Raw genomic sequence first — 25,107 nt, 5'->3', positions numbered from 1 at the left:
CAATAAATTATTTTGGTCATTCATCATGCACAAGGATCCCCGTTAAGCATTTATGGCTGAATGGTTAAAACGTCAAACTTATAATAGGTGAATTCGTAGGTTCAGTTCTTACTGGCACCTTAAATTCTGTTAGAGTAAAGGATTGTCAACAAAGGCATTCTAGTACGTTGTAGATTCTTGACACACAATATTTTTGTTAAGATGTATTCAAAGACTAATAATTTTCACACACTTTTTTCTTCTCAAGCAAACTTTGTTTACCTGTAGTTTTTAGTTTGAATAACTGCAAACACGAATCGAGATACATAAGTTAAAATGAGCATGCACAGAGAGAAAAACAGCGTGCAAAAACACTTCCCACGGTTCAAATTAACGTGGCATTAAGACTCTAAATATACTGAAAATTGCTTCTCTGTATGAAATACTGAAAATATACGCATATACACACATCATTTGTAATCGTGTCAAATTGGAAGAGCAATAATGGAGCAAACAGATCAAGTTTTGCCCACACCATGTCATGTGCTCCATCTGCACGTCTCTTGGCAAGAGGATCTTCTCAATCTCATGTCGACTTATTAAAATACACGAAACCAAATTTGAGAGGTTCGAGTTTTAGACACCTCCACAGTTCGAAGACTTAAAATATTAATAAAAGAAAGGTTTAATTTACGTACGATTTTCATCTTTGATTTTCCTTGTCCATATGATCATATCATTAAAGATTAAGGCATATCCGATTTGTATTAGGATTCTGAAGGAACTATATATATTACGAGGTAAGTGATTTTTCTATCGTATTCACTTTGTATGGAATCCCAACTAATTAGTGTATTTTCACATGGCCAACTAATTTATCGAGGTCACATCTGAGGGTCATTCAAATTTTAACTTTTCGAAATGCGAGATTTTTTAGCATGTTAGAAAACACGTCTTAATACATAAAGGATTATAATAAAAGTAATTAGAATTTTTTTCTTGTTCAAATATCCAATCACTTGTATCATAACACTTGTATATCGAATTGTGTTTCAGAGACAATGATAAATTTCAGCATCCAAAGAGGCAAAGGACAATAAGGTCTCTCTCTCCTCTCTCCAGTTAAATTGGACAACCACCAATCCACCCTTTACACTCCAATCTCCATGCGGATTCCTCACAATATCTCCCGCTATATAAACCCCATTTAATTTACTTCTCCCCACATTCACTCATCTCTCTCTCAATTTCCACCTGCAGAGAGAGTCTACTGCAACATGGACTCCAACAACACTTCCTACACTCCCTTGCCGGGAGAAGACCCCTCCGCCGCCGTCCCTCCGCCGACTCATCGCAGACCCTTTAAGGTTTTTGCCGTCACGTTCTCCTCGGTCATATTCCTCTTGTCATTAGTCACATTAATAATCCACCAAGGACCGGGAGCGCCACGAAAGACAGTGCCAGAACAACCAGATCACGACCACCGCCACCAGCAGCCGGCAGCTTCAACTAGTCCAGAACCGAGGTCGTTCTCAGTGCCTAGGGGAAAATTAGAAGGCGTATCGGCCAAATCGAATCCATATTTTTCAGAGGAAGCTTCGTATAACTGGACGAATGCTATGTTTTCTTGGCAAAGAACTGCCTTCCATTTCCAACCGGCAGACAATTGGATGAATGGTTGGTGCACTTACAGCTTTTATTTGTTATTTATTTAAATTTATTTTCGAGTAACAGCAATCCATGATTAACTTTCTTAATTGGACTTTCTTCTTTTGAATTTCAGTATTTAATTTTATGATTTTTAATTATATTGGACTAATCATGTTTGTTCTTTTGGTGGTGGATTCTGGTTTCTTCTACTTCAGATCCTAATGGTAAGTTCTCAAATCAAAACTCCTTCTGTTTTTTTCTTTTTGTTTTGTTTGTTTTTTTTTTTTTTTTTTGACATTTCCTTTTCTGTTCCTAATCATGTGATTAATTTATAATTTTTTTTCGCTTACACCACAATTAACCATATTGTATGGTTAGTACTTTTTGTTTCTACTTAATAGTTTATATGAAACAATATATGTTCTTTTGGAGGCCTTCTTGTGATTAGGTTAGTTCATCAGTGCAGTGTATTTATTTTTTTATACTAAAGTTTAAATCTTTGTTTTTATAATTAGAATGATTTAGAGTGTACATTAACGTCTTGTAAAAAACATGCATATATAAGGTTAGAATTGGAAGATGGGAAGTTTTATTGACACATATCTTTTTACCTCTTAAATATTCTTATTAATTTTGTTCATTGATTTTTCAATTCGTTCGATCAAATGGTCGAAAATTGAGAACAATGTATTGAAGATAAAAATAAAAGAAAATTAATGAAAATAGTTTGAAAATTTTGAGTTTTAACGACAAAGATAAAATAAAAGATAGAGTGAATAGTATCAAGTTTGACATTTTAGTATAAAAATATAATTTTTTATTAAAATAAACAGTATCATAAACTTTTCGTTAAAACTTCCAAAAAAAAAAATGTGGATAATACTCTCTTCAAAAATTTGGTTCCAACTTTATCCCAGGAGCCAACACTATATTATTTTTTAAGACTGTCCCAGCAAAGCGCTGATGCTTTGTGAGTTGTGGACCAGTCAATCAAGCTGGAAATTGGACTTGTCAGATAGGGCCTACCTCTACCAAGCTAATACCTAATCCAACCCAGCCACGTGACTCACATGTAATGTAACCACATGTGGTTCTTTTTAGGAAACGAGGATCCTCTTTTGATCTTTTCCGGATTCTTTTTGTGATGATTTTAGGAATTTTTTAATCGTGTTAGTTCATTGTATATTATGTGATTAATTTTTATTAATTACTATTTAGATTCAATTTTAAAGAAAAAAATTTAAAATAATTTCTAATTGTACGACATACGATGAACGAACATAATTAAAATATCTCTAAAATCCTTTCCTTTTTTGGATATTTGTTGACGTAATTAGCCATGTGCCCATCTGCCGCCGCGGACCGTGGCAGATACGATCTACCCGCTATTCAAACTTTTTTTTTTTGTTGGAAATTCCATTCAAACTTATGGACGATCAAATTTAGTGTTTGTGGTGGGACCCCCGTGTTTCCCATGTCACATGGTGTTTGTGATTTCCCCCCCCCCCTTAAAAAAGGACAAATCCATCATTTTTGAAGACATAAAAGACTTACAGTAGCATTTTTATTTTTCATAATCACAAGTTTGACTTCCTTACTAGTAGTTGGTGATCGGGATTGATCTTATTCTAAATTGCTAATTTATTAATAATTTAATGAGTTAACATTCAAATGTTTTGTAGGTCCATTGTTTTACAAGGGATGGTATCACCTGTTCTACCAGTACAATCCGGACTCAGCTGTGTGGGGAAACATCACATGGGGCCATGCAGTATCAAAGGACATGATTCACTGGCTCTACCTCCCGCTCGCCATGGTCCCCGATCGATGGTTCGATGCGAACGGGGTATGGACTGGGTCCGCCACCATACTCCCTAACGGGGAAATCATGATTCTGTACACCGGAAGCACCAACGATTCCGTGCAAGTACAAAACCTCGCCTACCCCGCCAACCTATCGGATCCCCTCCTCCTTGATTGGATCAAGTACGAGGGTAACCCGGTTTTGACTCCGCCATCGGGAATCGGATCCACGGATTTTCGTGATCCAACAACCGCTTGGATCGGTCCCGATGGCAAATGGCGAATTACCCTTGGATCAAAAATCAACACAACCGGCATTTCAATGGTGTACACCACAACTGATTTTGTAAACTATGAGCTCCATGATGGGGTCTTGCATGAGGTCCCGGGTACGGGTATGTGGGAGTGCGTGGACTTTTACCCGGTTTCTATAAACGGGACCAAGGGTTTGGAAACGTCCGTAAATAACGACGGGGTTAAGCACGTGCTAAAGGCTAGTTTGGATGACACAAAATTGGACCACTACGCAATTGGGACTTACTTTATAGAGAATGAGACATGGGTACCCGATGACCCGACTATCGACGTCGGTATCGGGTTGAGGTACGACTATGGAAGGTACTATGCATCAAAGACATTTTACGATCAAAATAAGGAGAGAAGGATCTTGTGGGGTTGGATTAATGAAACTGATACTGAAACTGATGATTTGGAGAAAGGGTGGTCCTCGCTTCAGGTACGTGGTCATATGACTTTTTTTCGAGTGACAATAACTGTTTGGTTATGACATACGAGCGTATTTGATTTATGTGCTCGCATTTTGTAGACCATTCCAAGGACTGTGTTGTTCGATAGCAAAACTGGAACCAATTTGCTTCAATGGCCAGTGGAGGAGATTGAAGACTTGAGATTAAACAGTACCGAATTTACTGATGTTTTGGTTGAATCAGGAACAACCGTGCCACTTGATATTGGAACTGCTACACAAGTATGTCAAGCATTCGAAAATAGTCGCTTGAGGCTTCTTCGAGCGATCCTCGAGTGATTAAAATTCTAAATGTCGAAAAATTGGCTAAACGTCTTTAACATGCTCATATTATTTGTTTAAATTTTCCTACTTGCTAACGCTTTTCTTGCTTGAAAATGTGTACAGTTGGACATATTCGTCGACTTTGAAATTGAATTATTGGATACAGAGAGTGTGAATGGGAGTTCAGGGTGTGGTGATGGTGCTGCAGACAGGAGCACATTCGGACCCTTTGGCATTTTGGCTCTTGCAGATGAAACTCTTTCCGAGTTAACCCCGGTTTATTTCCGAGTTACCAACTCGACCGATGGGGACGTCACAACTTACTTCTGCGCCGACGAATCGAGGTTAACCTTGATCTTAATGAATGTTAATTAGTGCTGAGATGTCTCTAACTTTCAATATGTTAATGTAGCGGTTATCTTACACGGTTCTTGGTAATGCAGGTCCTCCGAGGCTCCTGAAGTCTTCAAACACGTTTATGGAGGCGAAGTTCCTGTGTTGGATGGTGAAACATATTCTGCTAGAGTATTGGTGAGACTTTCCTTCCTTGCCAAGTTGTATTATCTTTTGTACCATAAAACTTCAAAGCACACGCTATTTATGTGCATGTGTCAAACTGTGAATGGCAGAAGGACCTCGAGAATGGTGTTGAATCTAAATTGTTGGGTGTTGAATGTGCAGGTTGATCATTCGATTGTGGAAAGCTACGCGCAAGGGGGCAGGACGGTAATTTCATCGCGGGTTTACCCAACGGAAGCAATCTATGGAGCAGCAAGGCTATTTTTGTTCAACAATGCAACAGGAGTGAATGTCAAGGCTACCCTCAAGATCTGGCAGCTCAACTCAGCTTTCATTCATCCATTCCCATTAGACCAGGTTTAATCAGTGACATTACTTCAATTCTTGCAACACAAGCAAAAGCATCTCCTGCATCAGCAGCTGCCAGTCATCACTTGGCTACCAAGGAATCACAAACTTTCTGGCGAGCAAAATGTCAAAAATGTGTATCGATGGCGGTGTTATTACTCATTGGGCTGCCATTCAGTTTGTATCTAAGGCTTGTCCTCGAGCGATATCTATCCATTTAGATTCCAAGAAAAATAAATTAATAAAGTAAAAATTTTGCCCATTGCTCCCTGATAGACGTTCCTCCCTGACACTCACAAAACGGGAAGTCTTGTTAGCTTGGGGTTGCCCTTTTTTACTCTCTACACTTTCTTTGCGCTATTAGCTCACTTAGCTTAAATTCATCTTTCTTCGATGTCCTACATGTTGTTATCTACTTTGTAGTGTTGTTATTTAAAAATTAAAAGTGCTAACTGCTAAACGAAGAGTTAGTAATCCGAGTACTTAATCGTGTTTGTTTTTTGGCATGAAGTATTTGTGTTGGTTTATCGATCTTAATATTGTTTGTATAACAAAAATAAAAATAGTGCTAGATGTCCACTACCATATGATGTTCGTCATTTCGAGCTACATACTACTCAATATTTTTAACGAACGGGCTGTTGAGATTTAACTAAATTTCTTTATTGCTGTATGAGAGCAAAGCTCGTAATCACTTTCCTCAAGCAATTGAATTTAATGATTTGGGCCCTAAAGGCCCAATTGTCTGATGCATGTTGGATTGGGCTAGAAAATTTGGGGCTGCAAGTAAAGTGAGAGCCCACATGGAATTGAGCCATTAGGGTTTTTTTTTATTAGGAAAACTAATAAAAGAAGTTTAAAAACTTTGATTTTTAATGATAAAGACAAAATAAAAGGTAAATTAAATAGTATCAGGATTGATTTTTTAGTGTAAAAATATAATTTTTCATTAAAATAAACAGTACCGTGGACTTTTCGTTAGAACTCCCTTTTTTCTCTTGAACAACATGTGCTTTGTTCCTTACTTTAATTCAATTTCCCCGTGTAACGTGACTGACTTGGTATTCGACCGTTAGGTCTTATTTTTTTTAAATTATAGTTTTTAAAATTGTGAAGCCCCATTTGACCTTTTATTTTGAGTTCTGAATCTTTTTGGCGGCATCAATGCATCCAATACCCATCCCAACAAAAGAGGATTTAAGCTTAATGGATCATGACTAATCCTAATTATTTATTTATTTAGGGTTTTGAATGGGTCATAAGCCAGCACACTGGCAATTAAGAGATATTAAAATATGATTAGCAAGTTAATTAAAAAAACAAACTAACTGATTAAATTTCTCCACCAACCATGTGCAAGTTAGTTGCTTCCATTTCCTGCCAATGCTCTCAGGATATATATTTATATACACACACTATGGAGGCCAAACTTTTAGATCATCTTTTGTAAACTACATGATGTGACGGTTGAATATTGCAGAATGCAAGGAGAAATATTTAATTCCACACTTTTTGCGGAAGGATAATGTGAAAATTTAATGTTTATCATAGTTGCAAAGATAAACCACTAAAGCATTATTTATAAGATTATATATTACAAAAGTTTCCTTTTAGTTTGCAATTCTTCTTCAATGTATCTAGCACTAATAATTTTTCTGAAATAATATGAAAAACGAACTAATGAGATTGAAAATAGTAGATTAATAATTGTCGAAATCAAATCAAATCGCTAAATCACCTGTTATGTTGAAGCCACGTCCCTTATTTTGTATCATTCTTCTTGTGCCGCATACATTGGGTGCACGTCTTCCATTGACGTTAGTAAGATTCTCATTAATCGTGACTAAGATACTATAAACTTCGACCAATAAGTAAAATATGGAAACGCAACCACCTCACAGTCGCCAATTTCCGTCAATTCCCACAATTTGTTCACTTGAAAGTTGTGACTTGCCACTACCACTTTTATCCACTCAATGCTAATATTTCACTTGAGATATTAAACTTCCGACAATTGCTAAAATTTTACAATGTACTTACAGCGTCACAACAAAATCACGTCATCATAATAAGGTTAACCACAATTATATATTATCATTATCATCTATATGAGTCGACCTTCAACTACTCTTCAACTAATTCATACAATTACCACTTCTAAATGCTAGCCAATTGGTCACAATTATCGATTTTGTACACTATTCCTTATGCGGTTGGATACGACTCATTTCACTCGATGAATGAAGATTTAGACATCATTAATTGTATCCTCACACGAGTCTAGATGATAAACTCATAAATATATACAACTGATGATACGACAATTCATTTCGGACATTTGTTTTAAACAAAAAGAAATAAACAAATGTCATATATATAAACTTAAAGCACAAGGTTTGTTGGATGGTACAAGCCGGCCATTTAAATTTTGGATTCTATTGCACATGCTGCCACACAAACCTCAGCTCTCACGAAAACTCTCCAAACCTGTATTTCACCAAATCCATACATATAATGGTAAATATTTGGCCAATAAAATAACTATATTATTTAAATTTTACCAAAAAAATAATATTATCTAGGTGAGACAATGGTAAAGTGAAAAACAAGTTTAGGGTATGCAAATTAATGCTCCTTACTTAACGTAATCATATTTTTAATCACCTCCCCGATTGACAAGTCAACTAACCTTTTTTTTTTATATGACAATGGAAAATCCGATATTTTTAAACAGTTTAGCCAAAAAGATTTACAGTATTTTGTTATGTCTATATGTACGCATTTTAACGGTTAAAAATTTTGAAATATTAATCCTTAATTTAGTAAGAAAATATAAATTTCCACCCACTAATTTTGTTAGAAAATCCATCAATGGCACGCAACAGACAACGTGACGTGGCAACAGATTATGCCACCTCAGCAAAGAATCCCAAAAATTTAGTTGCCCAATGCATATGTTTTTTCTTTTCCATAAAACAAACTGTGGAATTAGTAAACCGTGTAACGTGCGTGTTCCAGAAAGAAAATAATCACCCAGAAAAATAAAAAAAAGGGGAAAATATTTATAAAAAATAAAAAACACAGTCAGCTTGTTTGCGGTGGGGCCTGCATCTGTGCATGTGGTTGCTTTTGCAGAGGATGAGAACGTTAGAAAATTTGAGCGAGCGCGAGGCGCCGAAACTTGTGCCTTTTGCGTTAGTGGGGGGCCTGGGGCAGTTGTGCGAGAAAATACCGGCAGCACCCGGTAAATCAGTCGCATATTATTTTTTTTGGTTTTTTAGTCAAAATGATTATTGAGATTGGTATAGCTCATCATTTTGATCTCTAAAATTGAAATCAATAAAAGTGGTAATGAGTTTGTCCACCATCAAACATTTTAATCATTTCATGAAAAATTATATTAAATAAAAATCAAAATAATAAAAATACCCCCGATTTATTAAACAATGGGTCAAGGATTTGATAAAAATTGAAGGTGTTTTTGTCATTTTAAAATTTGATGAGAAAAATACTATTATAGCGTTTACAATATTGATACAAGCGAAAATATGGATATGCGAATTTATAAAAATATAGATATAGAATTTTTGGTGATATATCGATGTTAATATCGTTATTGGTATCAGTTGACTTCGATGGAAACTACAGAAAATTCCAATAGGGTGAGGATCAACTTATTTCTAATTAGTCGAAATTAGAGAAAACTTTCTCAAAAAAATTGAAAGTTTGACATTTGCAATGAGTCTTGGCAAAAACCTTTGCAGTGAATCATGTTCATTGATTTTTCTTTATCTCGCCGATATTGGAGAAAAACTTGTGTGAGGTTTAACGTGCCACCACCCACTCAAAACTTACCATTTGTTAAACATTAATCTCCATCTACACACCTACTACCCACCCACTCTCAATTCAGGGGTTTCTAGGTAAGGACTTTGATTAAATTTACAGAGAGCAGTGACATTCAAACCCCAACCCCAAAAAAACTCTCCTCTTTCTTTCTTTCTTTTTTTTTTTTTGGTCGAAAACTCTCCCTTTTATTTCTTAACAATTCTCAAATTGTAAAAAAGAGTTTGATGATTAGAGGAAAACAAGAAATGTTTGTTGAATCGACAAATATGTATTTTTGGGCATGCATTGAAGAACGTTGACTAAATGAAGGGGTTGGGTTGGTGGGGACGGAAAGAAAAGAGAGAGGGGGGAGGTGGGCTCGAGATAATAAAACTTACATGTTTTTCGATTTTAGTTTATGCAGTAATTATTTTTTCAACTTTTAGATTAAATTTAATAAGAAGAATCTTATATTAATTTGGCTTAATACGTGTTAAGTTTGAGTGGCAGTGGAGTGCCATTCAGTAAGTTCAATAGCAAGTTTGCTTTCATCACTTATTTTTATATCGATCATTGATTTTTCAGATATTTATTATTTGCGAAGAGAATAAAACTAGAAATCCAATCGGTTGAGGCAGTCACCTGCCGCACTCCTTAATATACGCGCGTTTAGCCAAAAATTTCGAGAAGCGGAAGTGGTTGTAGGGCAATACTGTCGTGACACGGAGCCTTCTTCATTCTCTCTTACACACTCTGAGAGCAGCTGAAGAAGAAGAACGAAACTTCCTCTCCTCTCTTCGTATTCACACTCTCGTAACCTCCGTTTCCGCTCTCTCTCTCTCTACTTTCTCTCTCCTCCTCTGATATGTAAGAGAAACTCGCCGAATCCCAGAAACTTCGACTTTGATTTCGTAGACTTCGTAGTTAAGGATCCCCATGGCGGCTCTGTCGAGGTTCTCTCTGTTTACTCTGTTTTCTCTTACCTGCATTGCTCTGCTCTCAACTCTCTGTTCTGCTGGAGACCCCTACGTCTTCTACGACTTCCGTGTCTCTTACATCACCGCCTCCCCTCTCGGCGTTCCTCAGCAGGTACGGTTTTCTCGTCTCCCTTTCATTTGGGTTTTACTCTGTTTATTTACTGCTGAATGATAGTGCGAGCGCTTGTTAACTTTTCTGTTTGTCTCTGGATCCATTGGAACTGCTATTTAATACATTTGTAATTCATGGGTTTTGTGTATTTTTGTGATTTATGTATTAAATCTGTGGTTTTTGCTGTTTGTGGGTTTATATCAGTGACAGTGAGGTAGATTGGGGTTTAAGAAGAGTATATAGATCATTTCGATGTGGGTTTTTGTTTTTCCAGCCATACTTGCTTGATTGTGCGTGCATTCATGGATTATTTCTGGTCCTGTTAACGAGGGTTTTAGTGACTGTGAGATGGATTGAGGGGTTAAAAAGAGTATTTAGTGAGTCTTCGGTTTTTCAGCGATATTTGCTTGATGTTGCAGTACATATTATTTTTAGATTATTTGTGTCCTGATAGTGAAATTTTATTGTTCTAAAACCCTTGTGCGGGAGGGGTTTTACCCCCTTTTCGTATAATTTACGAGTATATTTTCGTTTATGTTTGGGTGATTAATGTAGATCTTAGGCCATGTGTGCATCTTACATTGTTTGGAGTTTGAGCAATTTTCAAAGTGTATCATTACATGTTTTTATTGGAATTTTGATTGCAGGTTATAGCAGTTAATGGGAAGTTTCCAGGTCCTCCTATCAATGCTACTACAAATAACAATGTTGTTGTTAATGTACACAATGAATTGGACGAAAATCTCCTGATGACATGGTAAGGTTTTCATACAAATTTCGTTGTATTTCTTGGATGGGATGTTTTTGAGATGTTTGTGAAATTTCTATGACAGGTCTGGGGTTCAAATGCGGCGGAATTCATGGCAGGATGGTGTTCTTGGCACAAATTGTCCGATCCCTCCTTCATGGAATTGGACTTATCAGTTTCAAGTTAAGGACCAGATCGGGAGCTTCTTCTATTTCCCATCTCTTAATTTGCAGAGAGCATCTGGAGGTTTTGGCTCCTTTCATATTAATAACAGGGCAGAAATTAATGTTCCTTTTAATCTGCCTGCTGGTGATATCTTCATTACTATCGGTGACTGGTACACACAAAACCATACGGTCAGTATTTGTTGGTGTGTTAAGTCTTTTCATGTGAACAATGAAGACTGAAGTTCAGGAATGACCTCCTCCCTTTACTTTCCTTTGATTTTTAGGCACTGAGAACTGCTCTTGATGCTGGAAAAGACCTTGGGATGCCAGATGGAGTTCTTATCAATGGAAAGGGACCTTATCAATACAATAATACCCTAGTACCTGATGGAATTCAGTATGAAACCATCAATGTTGATCCAGGTATATATTTTAAAGGCTTTTGCAACCATGATCCATCCTCCTTCCCAACACTCCATCCCTTTCAATCTTCACTTTGTTTTCACAGGTTATCTCTGCCGAGACGACCATGAATATATAAACGTTGCATTTGTTCTTTTTCTGTTTTGCTTTGTCTTGTTTCATATTATTATTGTTGTTATGAAGATTTGTTGACAATTCCATTCTACTATCATCCTTTTATGCACTACCTGTCTAATTTTGATAAATTGAAGCATATTTCTCCCTGGTAAAGATCACTAATGTCGATTAAGGAATTTGGATTTCCTAGTCTTCAGAATTGGAGACATAAAATGGTGAAACGTGTGGTGCGATATTATTATTTCTGTGATATATTTTGTATTCTCTCGGATAATTGTTTCAAATTAATGTGTTTTGCAGGAAAGACATACAGAATACGAGTGCACAACGTTGGTATTTCAACAAGTTTGAACTTTAGAATTCAGAATCACAATCTGGTTTTAGCTGAAACAGAGGGATATTATACAATGCAACAAAACTATACAAACTTAGACATTCATGTTGGACAGTCATATTCATTTCTTATTACCATGGATCAGAATGCCAGTAGTGATTACTACATCGTTGCAAGTGCGAGGTTTGTAAATGAATCACTTTGGCAAAGAGTTACTGGTGTTGCTGTCTTGCACTATTCCAACTCTAAAGGACCAGCAAGTGGTCCTCTCCCTGACCCTCCCAACGATTTTTATGACAAGACATGGTCGATGAACCAGGCATTGTCTATCAGGTTTGTTTTTGAAGATTTATATTCCTTCAAGATGTTGATTTCTTGTAACATGTCTTGTGGTAGAAAGATGTTAAAAGTTTGCTATTGAGGAGCCATCATTTCTCTTATCTTAAATCAACTTGAACAGACGATCAGTTCTTGACTTAAATTTACAGAAATATTTAGATCGCTACCATAACAGATGATTCAGTTAGATGCTGTAAACTATGCCTTGTTTTCGTTCTTGCATATATTGGATTTGCGTTTTCCTCATTTCTTCCCCTTAATTGTTCGGTTTTAGGTAAATTCTCAGAGTAGTTCATTACTAGTTCATTCGTCTGAAGTCTTTGGCTATCTTATTGCTAGGCAAAATGGATCTGCAAGTGGAGCTCGCCCTAATCCTCAGGGATCATTTCACTATGGTCAAATTAATGTCACTGATTTATACGTGATAAAGACTGTGCCACCACAGATAATTGGTGGGAAACTGCGAGCTACGCTGAATGGCATCTCATTTGCCAACCTTACTACACCAATCAGGCTTGCAGATAAGAACAATGTTAGAGGAGCCTATAAGCTTGATTTCCCCAATAAGCCACTTAATAGAACCCCCCGAACAGACATATCTGTCATCAATGCTACATATAAGGGTTTTATTGAAATCATTTTCCAGAACAATAACACCGCAGTGCAGAGTTTTCATTTGGATGGATATTCCTTTTTTTTGGTTGGGTAAGTTTTATTTTCATTTGTATCGTTTTATATCAGCTACTTTGAAATTAGTTGTGTTTAGAGAATGATTTGATGTGTGCAGGATGGGTTTTGGTGATTGGACTGAAAACAGCAGAAGTGCATATAATAAGTGGGATGCAATTACTCGAAGCACTACACAGGTTTGTCTTTGAACATCTGTTTTTCTTATTCTTTATGATACCTTTTGCTTTTCAGCCGGTTATTATGCCCTTTCTTAAAAATCTAGAGAAGAAACTAAATGGAAACCCTAGAAAAAAAGTCCTGATGGCCATGTAGCAAATATTTCGTACATACATTCAAGTCAAATGCAAATGTGTAGATGTTGGATGATATATGCCTTAGCATGTGACCTCTGAAATGATTGCTTACATACTTATTGTCCAATCTGTTCATGCATGGTATGAAGATGACTCTGGAATATGCTTGTTTTATGTCTTGCATGAAGTGTTTGTGTTTCTGTCTGTGATTGTCTAGGTTTTCCCAGGCGCATGGACAGCAGTGCTTGTCTCGCTTGACAATCCCGGAGTGTGGAATCTTAGAACTCAAAACCTTGATAGATGGTACCTTGGCCAAGAGACATATCTGAGAATCGTTAATCCAGAGGAGAGCGGTGAAACAGAGTTTGGTGTGCCCAATAATGTTCTGTATTGTGGTGCCTTAGCCAGCAGGCAGCAGTATGCTTAACAATTCTCTCTCTCTCTCTCTCCCCTCTAGATGAAAATTATCGTTTTAATTTTCTTTCTTTGGCATCTTCAGGGAACAGAAGCACTCTTCTGCAACATCAATTTCCAGGGGAAGTTCGAGGCTGCTCATCTCTCTGCTGGTGGCATTCTTCACTTTGGTTTGTACTTTTAGATGATGAGTTAGTTAATGGTGACGGTTGATTCCGAGCAGTGGCGGCTTTTTCGTGCTGAACCGCTGGGTTGGTTGAAATACAGATGGTAGTTTTAGGTGTGCAAATCAAAGTGTGATGGTGGTACATTTCGGGTTTTGGGTGGTTTTAGTGACAGAAGATAAATGCTTGTTTCTTACATTTTCTGTGGCGATACTTCCCATACCATAGCGTTGTAATAGGTCATTTCGTATCCAACATTCTTTTGTGCGTTCTTGAAATTATGTGTACTCATGAATTGAAGTCTCATGATGTACAGCATTTGACTTCATTTTTCTCAAGTTTCCCATGTGTCTTTTTTTTTATTTTTTATTTGTCCTTCGCGAATGTGGGCCTTGACCGGCCCTCAAATTGTCAATGTGTTTTTTTTATGATGATTTATGTCGGTCATTTTATGATTCGTTCGGAAGCTATTGTCTTTGTCTCACCAACTATCTAATCAAATATGAGCCTCTCTTCGTGGGGATTCTTTATTTTGCTCCTCAGCCTAGGGGGTATTATCACCTGCTTCCAGCTGTTGTTCACTTGTTATATATATATATATATTTTTTTTTTTTTTTTTTTTACAAATTCGTTTTTAACGAAAATCGAATCTAAGATTTTTCATTTACATGTGAAGAGAAATACTACTAGAGTTATAGCACTCAGTGACAGCTGTTGTTCACTTGTTTGAACCAGGGTTTTAAACCAAACTTGTACTCAGAAGATAGATGGGGCAATTTAGTTGAGATTCAATGAGGCGATCAACTCTTCTGTTGTTATCTTACAAGAAAATCTTATTAGCATGTGAAAATTTTAATTAAAAATCACGTGCTTTTTGAAAAAGCACTTGAAAAGTGCTTCCTAATCAACTAAATTAGTTTACGCTCTAGCATTCGTTCGATCCTAACGAAATGGCGACTTCCTGAAACTGACGATAGGATCAAGGACTATGTGACCTAGAAAAGCAATGTTCAAGGGTAGGTCTAGGATGGGGACCCGATTCAGAAAGAGGTTAATTTGTGGATTAATTGAAGAACATGATAGCAGTCACATGGACTAAGTATGATTACACTGGATATCATCCTTCTTTCACAAGCAAGAATTTCAGAAATATATAAAACTCTAATTACATATTTGCAATTAATTACCACCTTCTAAAGTCTTCTTCTGTTCATGTCGTGCGTGTGGGTAACATTTTCTTCTTACACTCATTAGTTCATTCTTTTTTCCATTTTAAATTTTAAAACAAATGATATAATTAATATTTACAAAGATACTGCCATTAACTTATCCACAATAAGCTAAACTGGGTTAGAGCGTAATATCTAACTGATTATAAGATATATAATATTCTCGCATTCATCTGAATCGAACATAAAACCTTCTATAATAATCAAATCAAGTGAAAATTAGGTGCCGTTAAACCAACTGATCACTTGTTCACTCGACTTTTCTATCCTAGGATACCTCATTGACTTAATTAATTTCTTCTCTTGGTCTCTCTCGATCATGCCTAATTAGTATGTCGCAGTCGCACCAAAACTTTCATTGCTTGAAAGGGACTGTCGAGTTTGACTTGGCAACAAGTAAATAATGAAAAGATCTATCCAAATAAATAGGTAACCAATGTCCTCAAATTTCCTTGCAACCGTTTGTTCGTTTCTCTTGCATGAAAATGCTACAAAATTCAGAGGGCATCCTGCTGGAGCTCTCCAAATCCCTACCATATAGAACTGATATCTATATTTAGCAACTGGGTGTATTTTATGCTTTGGTGCAAATTGCCTCCAGCTTATCTTTCTCACACATCCACGAGCCCCATATATAGGTTAGTAGTTCATGTTCTTTTTTATGTTTTTTTTTTTCAAAAAAGTTCCCAAGTTTAGTTGTAAGTTCAGCTTAAAATTTTCATCCGGGTCGGTTGCATGTTTCGTTTTCAAGTTAGAGATAGTTTTTCCTTTTCAGCTTCTCATGGTAGTGCCCAAATACATAAGAGAAGAGTGGCATATAGAAAAAGTTGATGAAGTAATGCATTAACAGGCATTCTTCTCTCCCTTGATTTGCTAGTAGCTAGCTTAGAATTTGAGCATTAAGTTATCAATAAAACTGTTTCGACACACAAAACTGACACACTTATTGATTTGCTATTAGATGCGAATCTCACTAATATTAAAGAGTGTCGGCAAGTGTGTTATAATTTTGTGTGTCCAACTAGCATCACCCTTTAATTATGGTGAGAATAATGAAGAAAATGAAACTTCGCTATTGTATATAAGAGCCTATGAAACACGGCTATGTGTATAATCTGCGTATTATAATATTACATTTACATCACAAGTTGGTGAGACCACAATTTGTAAACTACATCTAAACTATCTCTCAAATAGAAGTAGGGTTCACAATACAAGTAGGTTCCATTTCTATTAGAAAGATGATTTTTATGTGATTTACAATAGGTGATCTCCATAGCGCTTTCAATATTTTAATACATTGACATGATATATATCACATAACCTTATTCGAGTACCTAATAAAAAAATATACCTTTCAGTAAAACACATTAACTTTTCAGAGTCATACACAATAACATTTCAAAGTCTATGACAACGAGCACCCAAAAATTAGCTATAGACCACTTCCAAACATCTGCCCTATCTAGTACTTACTAGAACATGGTACTTGATAAGAAATTTAATCTAAGCATGCTCTGTCAGCGCTTAAAACCTACCTCTTGTGGTGCCGACTATATGGATACGTGTTCTTGCTGGTTGATTGAATTACATACTTGCCTTCTACGATTTAAAAAGAAGGAAATGTACTATAACTGCATTTGCCAAGCTTTACAGCAAAGCAAGTATTCATCATTCATGTAATATATAATTTTATTATTCCGGCTCTCGTATCAGATATCATGATATAGACAGTAATCGGAGCACTCGATCCTCTATCCACTAATGTTTTGGGTGCTAAATTTGTGAGCAGTCAAAAGAAGAAACAACCATTCTGGTGAGGCAGATACATTATTTAAGGGAACTTTTTCTCTTTTTTAGAGGAGCAATAGAGAAATTCGAACTCAGAGTCTTGGGTGCAAGGGTGAATATCCTTAACCAACTGAGCTACAAGCTCCTTGCATTATTGAAAAAAATTAAATACAAAGATATAGAACTCCAACTATATATAGTAATATTAATATCATTCAGTTGACATACAAAGTAACATTTCTACAATCAATCGACCACCTGGTCGAGTTCGTTAACAGCGTACATGGCTGTTAGCTATAGGTAGCACATAATAAAGTCCCATGACAGGCAAATTAACAATGCTTCATCAACTTCATTTCTTCAAGCAAACTCAGCTCCATGCACAGTCCGCTTGCTAACTAGATGTAGAAATTTCGAAGTGATGACTAATTTGATGGGGTTAAATTACTACTCAAACAAACAGAAGTTTAGAGTTTAATTAAGTTACAATGTTGATGCAGTAGTTTTATTATGTACAGGGAAATGGTGAGATCAATATCCTCTCGATTTTCCCTAATGTACTTAAATCCTATGATCGGTATATATATATACTACTAAATGATTAATTTCATATGGTGTCACTTCCTTCCGAATGTTTGAGTATTAATCCATATTTGTCTAATACATACTATAGACATTTTATTAACAGGGCATGTAATATCATGAGTAGCTATTTCCCTTTGAGGCGTCATCCTGGCTGAGCTGTGAAGCTACAAACTTGTCCAGCGCTCGCCAATCAGTCATTTGATCTACCGTTCGCTGATGATCGTCATTACTACTGTTACCATAGACTACACCATGAAAATTTTGGTCTTGATCTGACGGCTGAAAAGTGCAAGCGTGGTTAATGTCGATGCCATATGCATGAGGTGCCATGGAGTTGGAGCTGCTTACAGCTGTGGCTGATGATGATTGAAGAAGTTTTGGGCTTCCGAGAAGAGGAAGCTGGAAGAAGTGCTCGTGGGGAACCTGGAAGGGCAAGTGATCAAGCTCTTTCTTGCATGGATAACTAGGAAGGTGGTGGTATGGCACCATGTTCATGTTCATAGAGCTAGAGTTGTGCCCTGGTGAGTCTAAGTCTGGCATGAAGGAGACTTGGTCATCGTACCAACATGGTGACTCATGTTCACTCATCTTATTTCTCATGCTTGCAATTTTCTTCTTGAATACCCTACATACAACCCATCCTTCTTCCTGCTTTAATTGCACAAGAATCAAGTTTGAACACAATGTAATAAGGAAATACAAAATTTATTTTATCATCTCAACTGACCTTTAAGAGTGTACTATCTCTTGGTTAAAGTAGTACAATACATGATCAGTTAAGATGATACAAATACACGGCACGTACATAAAAAATTTAGAATATGTGCAATTTAAATTCTTGCCTGTGGAGCTCCATTTTCATCAGTTTCAAGGCGGTATTCATGCATAATCCAATCGGACTTCTGACCATTTGGGGCTCGACCTTTATAAAACACTAAGGTCTTCCTCATGCCAATTAAGTCATGCTTTGAATAAATGGCTTTGTCTCTTCCTGTGGCTTTCCAAAACCCTGCAGCTGTGGCTCTGTTTGTTCGAGTTCCAGTAGGATACTTCTTATCTTTATGGCTGAAAAAGTACCAATCGTTTTGCTCTTCTGTCCCTATTCTGCATAGTTCTGTACTTACAGGTTTATGTAACTGATATTAGTTGTTGTCCAATTGATTAAATAAATTGAAGTGACTCCAATATCTTGATTGTGATAATGTTTATATACCTTGAAGATCCCATGGCTCAATTTTATAGAGGTCGACATCTTTAATAACATCAAGGTCAATCCTTCTTGAAGTAACCTTTTTCCTGAGGTAGTAATCAACAAGTTCTTCATCCGTCGGATGGAACCGGAAACCAGGGGGAACGTGTGAAAAAGTTTCCATATTGTCCAGCTTTTGGTCTTCGGTCCTGAAATTTATTTGTCATACTGATCATATAGGCATGCATGCATGCAAAGTTTTATCCTGAAACAATATTCAACCAACTGTAAATTGCCTTACACAACCCTAAGGAATCATCTCAATGGAATTTAATTTTCGTTAATTTTTGTGTACTTTAGCCCTAATCAAAGACATGTGTGCATGGCAAAAAAAGAGATGATTATCAGAATGAGCTCGATGTAACATATGCAACATTTTCTTTGTAAGTAATCAATGGTGACTGATTTTGTCTGATTTTTTAAACAAAATGGCTCGGATGAGTGATGATTGAGCTTGTTTAACGCTTCCGAGCGAAATTATTGAACTACTGCTTACTTAACTAAAAGTTCATTTGACCTAATGTGGGAAATTTATCCATTGTGAAGTTGATAATGAAAAGTGTCATGTAATCATGAATATTCAATTAGATGAATGAACTCGTGAAAAAAAAAAAAAAAGGGGTTCTTTTTGGGGGGTTCATTGTCAATGCTATGTAATTCACACAGAATATTTAATCTGATACAGGAAATGATGCTTTAGATGAGAAATAACTTTTTCTGTATGGTAATCATAAATACTTCTGATAATCGATCTTGGTGCAGGCAAGAAAACATGAAAGAAATCAAAATAACAAAACTGATCATTCCAAATAAATTGTACTTTACTGTTATTGTTAATTGGATCAGAAGGTCGATGAGAACCCAGATCATGTAAAAAAGGAAAGCCATATTTTTTTTTTTCTTGGGATACGGTTGATGAAGAACAAGTTTCTACCCTAGCAAACCCTCAAACTTCTTGTTCGAGCGGAAAATAACCGAAATTATAATATTGAAAAGCTAACCCACAAAGAATTCAACTCAAGAATACTTGGAGAACAATGAAGTAGAATTTCATGGGGAGAGAGAGAGAGAGAGAGAGAGAGAGAGAGAGAGAGAGAGAGAGAGAGCTTACAGAAAAGAAAAATCTTTCGCTTTGCAGTCCACGGATCTGATCGGTTGTGTGTCAATCTTCCTCACGATTTCAAACTATAGAGGGAGCTGAACGGAGGTTACAGATATCAGGGAAGAAACAAGGACAGCCGAGCAGAACATGTGAGTGATTTGTAAGATTTAGATCAGTACTGCCCTCGGGAATTGAACACGAACTTGTTTTCTGGTCCCCAAAAACTTTATTGTCGACTTTTCTGGATTATTTGGATCCCGAGAAAATAAGAAAGACAAGCCAAGAAAATGGAAAAGTTGAGGAATGGAAGAATAGAGACCAAGTAGGTTTAAATAAGAAGAAAAACCCTAAAAACAAAGTTATAGCTTCTGGTTAATGTCTTAGGTTTTCAATGTCTTGTCTCTCACTATTGATAAAAGCTAGATTGCGGGGAAAGATTAGGCGGGAAGAAAGGGTGGCGCAAAACTGGCTGATCAAACAGGAAGCAAAGCTCTTTCTCTACTGCCACCTCTACCCGCCACTGATAGTGATAGAGACCGAAACCTTAATCAACCCCATATATATATATATATATATATATATATATATATATTTCAATATTGTTTGCCTATCTGAGCTAGCTTGGTCTCTATGCCAGTGGCAAAGATTGTCAGAGAGAGAGAAATGTGGACTTAAAGTTCAAGAACAAGTAAGATATATGAGAGCTAGGGATATAATGATGACGTATTGGAACGGCCACCAGCCAAAAAGTTACAAACAAATGCGGCATCATACTTCTAGTCCCTACCATTAATTACTTACATCCCTCGATCCCCCTTCTTTTTTAACTCTCAACTCCAATAAATTTACGATCATGATCATGGTGTTGTTGCTGTGTCCATATGAGTCGTGATCCATGGTTTCTTGCATGTTCCACCACATTTTTCTGGGGTTTACCACACGTGGAATTGCTATAACTAGTAATTGGCTCTAGGGTTTTACTGATCTTTCTTAGTATTAAGTTTGTTTTCAGCTGTGTTAATTATATCTTCCATAATTAAAGTAGAAAATAAATGGGGCAAAGTAACAATCATGGATGATTAATTCAAAGTGTTGTTGAAGAAAGTATTAATTTGGTTCGGTAGATATGGTTCTGGCTCAAAACCAATTAAAACTAATTAACCATTATGTTTTCACAATAATTCTCCAGCATTGTTCTTAATTATTATGGTGTTGTTGATCACATATAAATTACAATAACGAATTCAGGTGTCTGATTACTTATTTCTAGGACATGATAAATTTTATACTTGTTGGCTGCTGATTTGTCAAAAACTTTTACAATGTGACAGTTAGAATTACATATGTGAATTTTGGTAATCTTAATTTAACTGTTCAAATATTGGTGTTTCTCTCTACACCGATATATTATATATTATAGACAAACTCCAACTTAAAAAGTGAGACCTAAAAGTTGATGAAACCGATGGTGAAATTATAGCACTCCAATACGCTTCTCTCTACAAACCCTAGTCCTATTACATATTCTATTGAGATCAACTCGTGACCTATACGCTTCCATTGTCATCATTATACGCGGTCTTAAAATATCTACCAACATGTTTTTTGTCAGCTGAGTCGACCGGCCGTAACGGAGCTCGAGCCCCGTTCTAACACCGTCCTCTCCTTCCCCGTTCCATCGAAAAAGGAAGGGCAGCACAGGTGGCAACTTTCTACTTAACTAACGTTGTCCTATATTCTTTAGTATTGACGGTGTTGTTAGTTAGGGTTTTTGCACGAGTGCTTTTCCAGAAGAAAAGTGGGACCCATTAACCGACGTTTAATATCAAGAAAGTGACAGTTCTCCAAATGGCTTTATCCTGAGGTGCTGGGCGGAGTTGGGCGGGCTGAGCTGAGCGGAGCCGAACGGACGGAGAGTGTTGAGGAAGGTTTTGGAGGGACAGTGATGAGTAAAGTAAAGGGCGGCAAGTGTGGTGGGATGTGGGACCCATAGAGGAGGAGAATGATGGCCTGGACGGCTTGGCAATCCGGCGTGGGCTAGCCACTATCATTGAGCTCGCAAGTTGAGGGAGGGACGACGGAGGGGTCGTGTATTTTTCTGAGTTGTGTCTGTGGGATCCGACTCGGTGGAAAGATATTTTAGTGTGATCGAAATATGGGATGATACAGAACATGTTACCATATAAACAATATGATAGGTTTGTTTAAAAGTTAATAATTTAAAATATAAAATTTTCCACTACTTATATAAAAATATGTGAGTGTTCTGAATACAATAAAAAAATATCTTCACTCGGTGGCCCCTTCCGTTGTGTACCAAAACAAAACAGGCTTTAGTGGGTCCTACTGTTGGGTTTTAGGAATGAGCACACCTTCTTCCCGCTAGGACTCAGCAGCGGCAGCCTGCTCCCCTCGCATTGCAACCCAGAAGCATGGAAAAGATCAACCGCGTGCGCGCGTACATTAGCTAAGTTCAGTTAGGGTTAGTTAGTGTGGGAGAGGACAAACTTATCCATATAGTTATTTCAAGCTAATTGCCTAACTTACTTGAGAATGTTATTGTAACGTTATTTAATATGAATAACATATTGATATTTATATATATATATATATATATATATATATCTATACTTTGTCATATATATAACATAGTGTTCGGGCAAAGGTTTCAAATATTAACCCAAACATATAGATAAATAATTTAGCATACTGCTACAATAACATTTTGGTTCTTGAAAGATTTTCTGGTGTAGCCTCATATACCTCTTTGATTTTTATGAATATATAAAAGTATATTTATATTTTTCATAATGGATTCATATGCAAATGAAGATCACAAAGCAGTCTGATACACGAGTTTTACAAATTGAACACTTGCTTAATCAAACAATTTCTCAAATTAATATAGAGCCTACCAATTCAAATGGATTCTAATTATAATAAAAAACGGTACAAATATAGTATGAAAAATATAATATAAATAAATTTTTTTTAATTAAAACGGAAATAGCTTGTATGAATTAATGGTGAGATTTTGAGTATTCATGTAGGTCCCGTATTTTTCATGATGACGGATGAGAAACATCATTGTTTCCGTCCAAACGTTTTGGTGGACGGTAAGACTCCGTTGTTACATCGACGTGTCGTCATTTGGGTGGCTGAACTTCTCCGCAACCAATAAGGATGCGGCTTCCCTAATACTCTTAGGGCCCCACATCTAATCAAATGCCTACGTCTCAGGGTCCCACCCGTATGTTCTTAAAGAGAGATTTTTCAGTGTAATTGGGACACGGAGTGGTACATCACGTGTCACTATACAAATAATGGGATATGTGTGCTAAAAGGTTAATAACTTAAAAAATAAAATTTATCACCACTTTTATTAAAACACGTGATATACTATTTATATTTCTGTCACAACTAAAAATTTCTCGAAATAATCAATTTCTATCAAAACTGGTCGGGTCCCGTTGTTGTTCTTGTTCTTAATTTAATTGGTAATAGATAATATTACCAAAATATCCATAAAGCTTCGATTTTTCAACTAAAGTTTTTCATTTTGATTTTATGACTTGTTGGTTATTACTAAGAATATGTTTAATGTTTTTTGACTACATGAAAATATTTTTCTTTACATTTTTAAGTGTCTTTTTACCATTATTATAGTTGCTTATATAGCGTCGCGTTTATTACCGCAAATTTACAAACTTCTTTGTAAATGCTCTATCTCACATAGAAACGTCAATGCCTTCGTATTTCAGTCCATTCAATAGCTTACAATATTCTCTTCTTTGACTAGCTGAATTGGAGTTGGTTTAGAGGTGATTTTTCTTTTTATCCGGTAAATAAAATATCTATGTTTAATCCATGTTGTTTTGCCTCTTCCATACAAGCAAAGGTCATTCCCTATAAAATAATTCTATAAAACATTGTTGCATGCAAGTTTCATCTAATTGTGAGGTTACTTCCTCTTGAAAAATGCGGATCACTTTCGTACTTGGTTGCAACGTGTGGACTGTGTGGTCCATATTTGGTTCCATGTTCTGTTTTCTCAAATTTTGTCAAAATTTGTTTAAAAATAGTGATTTTATTCACACATTTTTTTCTTTTTAATTTTCGACCATCGGATCGAATAAAATAACTAAGATCGAATGAAAGAATTAACAATAGATATGTGGAAAGTAAAATTGGTGTTTGTATAGCCCCACTCGTTTAAAAATTAGTAAGAAAAGCAAAGTTAAGCGGGCAAATTTGTGAATGTGACGCATGGTTGACAAGTTTTGGGCATACGCACGCACGAAGACACAAATTAGTGACGATTAAGTGGTTTATGATTATAATAATCCTGTTTTTAGTGTTTAGTTGTCACTTCATTGAAAAAGAAAATGCATAAGTCTTACCTAAAACAATTGGATAAGTACAAAACATGTGAATATATGATTGCATTTTGGTTTATATGTCACCTCGAAATTTGTAATGACTATTATTACCATGATTATGTGAATATGAAACCTGATCAACTAAAGCTAGAATAGTTAAAGCTCAAATGATTAAGACTATAGTCATGGTCGCTTACTACATATCCAAAATGACATTTTCATCACGTCACAAAGCAAAAGCAAGAAGAAACACATGTCGTGTGTGTATTATTTCACATGTTATAGTAAACGTAGATGATATAATTGATATGTTTTATTTTTATAGTTTACTAATAAAAATAATTCCGTATCTTAATCTAAATAGAATAATATATTACGTGATTGTGTCTAATTATTGCAGATTTTAAGGCATCTTACACTCTCCCTTAAATATCCAAATGATTGAGTATCTCACCAACTCAAACCCAAATTGGTGTTACTTTTAGGTTTTTGCTGCATTTAGCTCTTTTCTCGTTGTGAAGGGTGTTGATTTGATCACTCTTATTTTCTCCTTCTCGACTCAGTGTCATTTGATTGTTGCCTCGTTGCGGTGGCCTTTTGCTGCTTATGTAACCAAGAAAAATAAAAGAAACTCAGAATCACATTTTAACTTTGCAAGAATGAATTTTATTTTTATTTTTTTATATTTCCATTAAGCAAGAATGATTTTTTTTTATATATTTCCATTATGTAATTTTTGATTCAATAATTAAAAAACAAATTACTGTCAAATAAGTAACTTAGAGACATAATTATACAATGGCACAATTCATGCAATGGTATGATCAGAGGTTATGA

The 25,107-nt window shown here is 36.1% G+C and overlaps 3 protein-coding genes across 3 annotated transcripts; 2 read left to right on the top strand and 1 right to left on the bottom strand.

Annotated features, from left to right (window-relative positions):
* The first annotated feature begins 1,190 nt into the window (after positions 1–1,190).
* LOC137720499 (acid beta-fructofuranosidase 1, vacuolar-like) lies at positions 1,191–5,804 on the top strand. The gene is made up of 7 exons (XM_068459574.1): positions 1,191–1,656; positions 1,845–1,853; positions 3,312–4,168; positions 4,259–4,420; positions 4,586–4,806; positions 4,906–4,993; positions 5,144–5,804. The coding sequence occupies exons 1-7, from the start codon at positions 1,257–1,259 to the stop codon at positions 5,342–5,344; spliced, it is 1,938 nt and encodes a 645-aa protein (XP_068315675.1). The 5' UTR covers positions 1,191–1,256; the 3' UTR covers positions 5,345–5,804.
* Positions 5,805–9,835: 4,031 nt separating this feature from the next.
* LOC137720599 (monocopper oxidase-like protein SKS1) lies at positions 9,836–14,273 on the top strand. Its single transcript, XM_068459689.1, has 9 exons — positions 9,836–10,246; positions 10,894–11,003; positions 11,080–11,350; positions 11,446–11,584; positions 12,002–12,368; positions 12,714–13,079; positions 13,162–13,240; positions 13,575–13,774; positions 13,857–14,273. The coding sequence occupies exons 1-9, from the start codon at positions 10,094–10,096 to the stop codon at positions 13,957–13,959; spliced, it is 1,788 nt and encodes a 595-aa protein (XP_068315790.1). The 5' UTR covers positions 9,836–10,093; the 3' UTR covers positions 13,960–14,273.
* A 3,308-nt stretch (positions 14,274–17,581) lies between these two features.
* On the bottom strand, positions 17,582–18,919 carry LOC137719440 (NAC domain-containing protein 7-like). The gene is made up of 3 exons (XM_068458478.1): positions 18,754–18,919; positions 18,383–18,654; positions 17,582–18,188 (listed from the first exon to the last, which is right to left on the bottom strand). The coding sequence occupies exons 1-3, from the start codon at positions 18,911–18,913 to the stop codon at positions 17,655–17,657; spliced, it is 966 nt and encodes a 321-aa protein (XP_068314579.1). The 5' UTR covers positions 18,914–18,919; the 3' UTR covers positions 17,582–17,654.
* Between the last annotated feature and the right edge of the window lie 6,188 nt (positions 18,920–25,107).

The sequence above is a fragment of the Pyrus communis genome, chromosome 16 (genome assembly GCF_963583255.1).
Source record: "Pyrus communis chromosome 16, drPyrComm1.1, whole genome shotgun sequence".
Classification (NCBI taxonomy): Eukaryota; Viridiplantae; Streptophyta; class Magnoliopsida; order Rosales; family Rosaceae; genus Pyrus; species Pyrus communis.
Note: the sequence above shows the minus strand (reverse complement) of the source record. Positions and strands in the feature narration are given on the sequence as shown.

Excerpts from the sequence above, each read along its gene's own strand:
- LOC137720499 (XM_068459574.1), top strand. The coding sequence starts at position 1,257 with ATGGACTCCAACAACACTTCCTACACTCCCTTGCCGGGAGAAGACCCC. Across the intron at positions 4,169-4,258 it reads AAGGGTGGTCCTCGCTTCAG|ACCATTCCAAGGACTGTGTT; the intron begins GTACGTGGTCAT and ends CGCATTTTGTAG. Across the intron at positions 4,994-5,143 it reads CATATTCTGCTAGAGTATTG|GTTGATCATTCGATTGTGGA; the intron begins GTGAGACTTTCC and ends TTGAATGTGCAG.
- LOC137720599 (XM_068459689.1), top strand. The coding sequence starts at position 10,094 with ATGGCGGCTCTGTCGAGGTTCTCTCTGTTTACTCTGTTTTCTCTTACC. Across the intron at positions 11,351-11,445 it reads GGTACACACAAAACCATACG|GCACTGAGAACTGCTCTTGA; the intron begins GTCAGTATTTGT and ends TTTGATTTTTAG. Across the intron at positions 11,585-12,001 it reads AACCATCAATGTTGATCCAG|GAAAGACATACAGAATACGA; the intron begins GTATATATTTTA and ends TGTGTTTTGCAG.
- LOC137719440 (XM_068458478.1), bottom strand. The coding sequence starts at position 18,913 with ATGGAAACTTTTTCACACGTTCCCCCTGGTTTCCGGTTCCATCCGACG. Across the intron at positions 18,655-18,753 it reads TGAGCCATGGGATCTTCAAG|AACTATGCAGAATAGGGACA; the intron begins GTATATAAACAT and ends CTGTAAGTACAG. Across the intron at positions 18,189-18,382 it reads ATGAAAATGGAGCTCCACAG|GAAGAAGGATGGGTTGTATG; the intron begins GCAAGAATTTAA and ends CAATTAAAGCAG.